Below are 6,529 nucleotides of genomic sequence, written 5' to 3'. Positions count from 1 at the left end.
AACGACTCTGACAGTGAAATCGCGAATGATTCACATAATACGCTTTGCTCGAAGAGTTCGCGCATGAAACCGAACCACCTTTGGCTAAACGCTTTTCAATTGTAAAATAATTAGAGGTCTTGTTTGATCATTTGATGTTTTAACCATGTCAGATTCTCAACAGAGATTCGCCCGTTTCCGCTCAGTGGCTATGAAACAATTAAACCATTTGTTGGAGCAAAATCGATAATGACGCAGATTGCACTCCGTCGTGGAACATAAAATTTTAATGAATTCCTCGATAAAAAAAACCATGAATTATATCTCTGTATCTCGTTATTTCATAGTCTCCCTTCCTACAATTTCCTATTTGAGCCTGTTACCGAGCCGCGGATCGTGTTCATAAATATTTATTAAAAAATCGAAGATTCGTTAATAATAATTGCATGGCGGTTGAAAAATTCAGCGAAAATCAACGAAAGTCTGCCGTATGGTAAAAAATAAAAATAAAAGCGGTGGAACGAGTGGGACAAAAATTGCGGGAGAGTAATCCGAAGTAAAGTGCCATATATAAAATTAACAGATCGCGCTTTGTATGTAAATTTGATGTACGACGACGGAAGGTTGATATATTATATTTCCTATGCATATTCATGCATACACGCGAATTCGTGCGCGGCACGGAGAGTATTTGTTTCATGGGAACAACCGTATGGCTCCATTATTCTTCCTATTCCGCGAATTTATAAACGCCACCACCGAATATCTCTACCAGCGTGTTTTATTATCGCGCATAAACCACGCTCTCTGCCCCGTCGCAGTTTAGAGACTGTTTTAAAAAATTCGGCGAAGCCTTCGTATTGCCCACTAAAAAATGTCGACCGTTTTACGATTTCAAGAACTGAGAAATGGCATCCATACATACAAACGGATTGATGCCTCTGTTTATCAATTATGAACAAAACGTCCGTAATTGCGAATACCGCGGAAGGAATTTCGCGAGAGAAATTGCGGGACGTAGTAAAAATTCGGATAATGATTCGCCGTTAACGAACGAAAAAAAAATTCAAGCGACAAGACGTGATTTACTTCGATACACCGAGACTTTCTACCCGTACTTTCACGATTTTCTATTACCGCTCTTCGTCCCTGCCGTGGCGCGCGCGCTATGCGAAAATTGCGCAATTCGTACCGGCAGAGTTATGATAATTAACTTATCAGGATTCATTTGGTTTCGTTCCAATTAATTTCAGTCGTTCCATTTTAATAAACAATACACCGGGGTTCGCTTTTACGACGATGAATTTTTAAACGCAATTAAACATAATCCCGCGGTTATGGCAGCGGGTTCTCGTTAATTATTACGGAAGATATTTTATAATATTCTCCGCCGCGTTGATTTCATTTCTTTCCCATTGATCCGTCTCAATAATATCTAAGCTTGATTAAAGAAAAAAGCGAAAACACAAAGGGGATTAAAAATATTTCCATTATCCCGCAAAAAACGGAGCAAGCAAATTATACTTATCGAGGAAATAATTAGCGACTTAATTAAATGTTCCAAGGGTATTGACGTTCGACATAAATTAAAAGATTATTTCGTTTTATCACACGCGATATTGGCATGTACACCAAGCAAGGTTATACGTAAAAATAAACGAATATATCTCGAAATTCTAAAACTGTTTAATGAGACATGTAAAGTGTTAATTCCCATTGTGGTAAAAGTAAAAGTTGACTCACCTTTGCCAATCGAACCAACCGGTGCTCGTCAGGAAAAATGTATGGAGGATCGTCACAGGAGGCCGTGTAGTGTTGAGAATAAATTAATATATTTAAAATGAATATACGGTAGATACTGTCTCGCATCCCAGGTTTTATGGCATCTCATACTATCTTCTTCCACTCACTCATCCTTTCTCTCTCTCTCTCTCTCTCTCTCTCTCTCTCTCTCTCTCTCTCGCGTTCTTCTTTCCATTCCAAAATCTCCTTACACTTCCGTACGACGCGACAAAAAAAAACGAGGAGATTTCATCTCGTAATTCATCTTTGTACCGCACCTAAACTTCCTCCGTTCCCTTAGTTCACTATGTTTAGTAATATGTACACGCGTGCCAGGCGAAGGATTTCTATTGCTTTAAATAATATTTATTCGCGACGAACACTTGGATGGGGGCGTGGGAGGGGGTCCTCGGCTACCGATCGAACAATTAAATAAAATCCACGTCCATACTTCTTCGGAGCTATTTACATTAAATACACGCGCAGTCTTCTCTCGCACACAGCAGACACGGCGTCGTCCCTCCCCTCCGCGTGGAACGGGAAGAGGATCGTCTCCTTTATTGCACATTCTCGTCTCGATCTCCGCGTACACGTAAAATGAACGAAAACTCACTCACTCGATGATGCAGATATGTCGAAACTGATATAAGCTTTCCCTCGTTAGACAGATTCCGGGTTTCACGATCGTCGGTGCGATCTCGCGCACGCCCGATCGCTCGTACGAATCAGGAAAACTGAACTCAAGACTTTCCCGCTCCAGGAACTCCGACGGAATTCCAACTCGAACCGCGAAGGTACCCTAAAGCGTCTACCCCTGACGTTCCTCTCGTTGTTCTCGATTGATAATGTTCACCAGCTCTTCGTTGTCAAACACCGAAACTTCGTCTCCTCTTGATCCAGGAAACTCGACTTCTTGGCTCACTACGTGGTGGACGGCGAGGTGGGCACGGAGATCGGCGACGTGGGACCGCTCGACTCCCTTCCGTTCGAGAGGGTCGGCGTCGAGGCTCTGTACTCGCTGTGGATGCCGGGCGTGCTTGTTCTATTGTTACCCAGAAGACTGTCGATCGAGAACGGATTCAGCCTCTTCCTCTCCTCCCTACCCTTCACCGACAAGTCTATGCTACTGCTCTGCACCTCTTCGTCGCTCGTCTGCTCCCTGACCGGCGTTCTCCCCGAGCCGCCGCCGTTGCTCGCCGCGAGACGCGACCCCGCGCTGTTTATGCTCACCAGCTCCCTTCTTCTCTCCAACAGGCTTAGGCCCCAGTGATGGATCCCCTGTTGGTGATTCAAATGGTCCAGGCTGAGACTCGAGTTCGGACTCTGCAAGCTGCTCGGGACCTGATTCGATCTCCGAAGATCGCTCTGCTCGCTGCTACCGCCGGTCAACCTGGGGAAGCACTCCCCGTCGACAGAACCGTCGGCGGCCGAGCCGATCCTTTCGCTACCACTTTCGCTGCACGAATCCAAACCCCCCACGACGTCGATCTCCTCGTTCGCGTCGTTCCCTGACCCGGACACGCTGCTGCTCTCGTTGTTGTTGCTCAGGTGGCCGAAGCTGCTGCCGAGGTTCCCGTTCAGGGAGTTACCGCCGGACGCGGCTGCGTTCCGGGACTCCCACTCGGCGCGGAGCGTCGAGAGATCCACCGTGATTCCCTGGAACGAGAACATTGCGTTTTCCGGTTCTGACGTGTCTTCCGGTATCTGGATTTGAACATTGAACCGGCATTAGGAGCAGGATCCCAGCGAATTTACGTTCGATCGATGAATCGTTGTTCATCAATAGAATTTTACATGATTTCATTAAAAAAATTTTGACACACGTTTACTTTCCAATTTCGTTTCCCTCACAATTTTTATCAGAAAAATCGTAGACTATTCGTTACAATTAATTGGTAGGAGAAAGAGAGTAGGAAAAATGCGAAGAAACTCACCTTCGCTGCTAATTTCCTCTGCTGTCGTTCAAGAGCTTTCAGCAATTTCTTCTGCCGCCTCTCCCTCTCCTTCCTCCTCAGCTCCTCGGGCGGAATCGGCTCGCCGCTGCAACTCTGCGGATGAGCGTTGTGCGCCGGCCTTCCCGGGCCCTTCTTCGTGTGCTCCTTCTTCCTCCATTTCGCTCTTCTGTTCTGGAACCACACCTGAAACCAGACGTATCCCGGGTCCCTCTCAATCAATCTCCCGAAAACCTATCGGAATCCTTCGTCGAGAAAAATTCAAAACAGTATCTCTCCAATAAAAGAAATCTGCTTTTGAAATTGAATATCACGTCCGACACGAGATCTCTATTAAGATAGTTTTATTTTTAATTGAAAATGCAAGGAGGAATCGCATTGTTTTATGCGCTTTATCCAGTTATCTCGAGTAATTAAAAGCACGTCCGAGCATGGAGCGGTCGCAGTGGTTAAATATCGAAATTACACGAAGGAGTAACACCAACGACCCCCCGGGGTGTCTTGATTCATTGCGAGTTTCAACCCTTCGGCTCGCGTGAACGGTCACGCCGCGGTGTAAAGCACGATTTAGTACTCGGCGTGAATTCCGCGGCCGCGATGGGAAGGAAAGAAATGCACGTAAAGGGGTTTGTTGCTCGAGAAAGGTGGCCGGGATGAAGACATTAGTTGCGGCCACGGGCTGGTACGCGGCGCTGTTCTCACACGAGCCACAGATCAATACACCCCCGCCGACCCCTTTTGACACCCTCACGTGCCCTCTCGCTGGCACGAGGTTCCTTCGTTCCTTCCTTCCCTTCGGTTCACTGGGAACGAGATTGAATCGGAGAAGAGATCACGGCGAACCGCAGTTTCTCAACGGAACTTCCCTCAGTATCAAAGTTTCCCGGAAATAAAATGTATCAGGTTCCGAGATTGGAGCGGATCTTTTAAAAAAAATCATAGCAGTTTGTATACGATTTATAATAAACTTATTTTTTTGTTAAATAACAAATCAAGGGACGCGGCAGCGTCCCGAAGGCAAGTTAAAACAAGTTTTATTTAAAAATTGAATATTCAATACTGTTTATACTTTCGAGTCAGGCGTGACCACGTGAGACCACGTGAGAAGTGAGCTAGTGGCGAGCAACTCAAAACGATTCCCGACCCACTTTGTACACACATGTATATATTTGTATATACATATATGTACTTATATATATACTTATGTTATGTATATACTTATATAGATACATGTGTATACATATACATAATATGTCACATACATAAGTGGAGAACTCGACAAACTACATTTTCAGTTCGCTTTGTAGGTGAGCTTCTTTTTTTGTCTTTTGCCACGCTTATTACGTGAGCGTGCACAGCACTGGCTTAATCTGATCGGCAGCAGGAATTCCGAAACACAATAGTACTTTATGCACCAAGGGTGGAAAATGGGTCTTTTCGATGGAGGTTGATGTTTGAGCACCAGTGGTAGTCGAGCGCGTCACAGGCGCCCGAGACGAACACGAGCCGTTCAGAACATCAGACTAAGTCAATGTTGTGCACGCATATGTAATAAGCGTGGCAAAAGACTAAAAAAAAAAAACAAAAGCTCATCTACAAAGCGGACTGAAAATGTAGTTAGACATATACAGCATATATGTACATTGATATGTATAGCATATGTTCGTCAGAGGGTTAGAAATGAAATTGCATTTTACCGCCCTAGGGCGTAAGCTCGATTTGACCGCCACAGGGCGGGAAAACTCTATTTTCGATCCATCCAATGGTGTTTTTCGGCCTCGTGTTATAAAAATTCCATTTTTTTTTCATGTGTCGATGTCAAGTGCGTTAACAAGTGCGTTAAGAATTGAATACATTTTGACATACGGGTAACGAGGAATGCGGAACGAAGTTCGAATTCCCGTGGTGGCACAAACAAAGTAGGTCGGGAATCGTTTTGAGTTGCTCGCCACTAGCTCACTTCGCACGTGGTCTCACGTGGTCACGTCTGACTCGAAAGTATAAACAGTATTAAATATTAAAAGTAAGCGCTCCATTCTATCATACAATATAAAGCTACACAATCCGAAAGGTGATGTGTTAATTAATAAAAGTATGTTGCGATAGACTAAAACAATTTCTTTTTAACATTCAATTTCAAAATACAATTATATTGGTAATTATTTATCAAGACATGTCAAAAATAAGAGTATATTTTGCGACAGAGTAAGGGTTCTCTATTTAGCTACTTTTGCTCTATTGTGCTGCAAGTTTACATTGATTTCATGATTTACTAGGTTTATGTGCAATGTGTGCTTCCCCTTCCACCACTATTTTTCATATAGTAGCAGTAGCGGGACGTACAGTGAGGATTATTGTTGAAGATCACGCATTTTTATAGGCGTTGATGTAGAATCGGACAATACGTATTCGGTAGTAGAGGGGAAAGCGTAGAAATCACATATAGGAGAACGCTGATACGTCGTTGGTCAACAGCAATTGGCTCCCCATATATGTATTTAAATAATAAACTTATGAGCGAAACTTGACAACTGTTACTACGATTTCATTACTTTCTAGTTCTCAATTTGACAAAAATATAATTGTTTTATTTAAATTTAGTTGAATATTGTTTATAATTATGATGATAATAAGTAAATGGGGAACTTGACGTCTTTCGTTGATTTCACAACTTTCAGGTGCTTCTTTTCACAAGGCTATAATATTTATTATATTATTGCTACTTAAAATTATGAACGAAAGCAATGTAAGAAGGATTTCGTTGGAATAGGAACCAGACATTTCAAACTTGCCCATTTCTTTACCGTTTCATGAAA

General features: G+C 43.4%; 1 protein-coding gene across 2 annotated transcripts in view; it reads right to left on the bottom strand.

Annotated features, from left to right (window-relative positions):
* Positions 1–1,789: 1,789 nt before the first annotated feature.
* LOC108626039 (homeobox protein unc-4) overlaps positions 1,790–6,529 on the bottom strand; it is a 33,387-nt gene continuing 28,647 nt past the window's right edge. The window contains exons 3-4 of one of the 2 annotated variants that reach the window (XM_026814463.1): positions 3,696–3,899; positions 1,790–3,465 (exon numbers count right to left, since the gene is read on the bottom strand). In XM_026814463.1, coding sequence (XP_026670264.1) covers positions 2,683–3,465; positions 3,696–3,899 — 987 coding nt within the window. In that variant the 3' untranslated portion in view covers positions 1,790–2,682. The remainder of the gene's footprint in view (positions 3,466–3,695; positions 3,900–6,529) is intronic. The other variant, XM_018026444.2, reaches the window with a different exon arrangement.

The sequence above is a fragment of the Ceratina calcarata genome, unplaced genomic scaffold (assembly GCF_001652005.2).
Source record: "Ceratina calcarata isolate Rehan_Ccalc_2016 unplaced genomic scaffold, ASM165200v1 scaffold39.2, whole genome shotgun sequence".
NCBI lineage: Eukaryota > Metazoa > Arthropoda > Insecta > Hymenoptera > Apidae > Ceratina > Ceratina calcarata.
The sequence above is the reverse complement of the archived record's forward strand: the minus strand, read 5'-3'. Positions and strand labels throughout refer to the sequence as shown.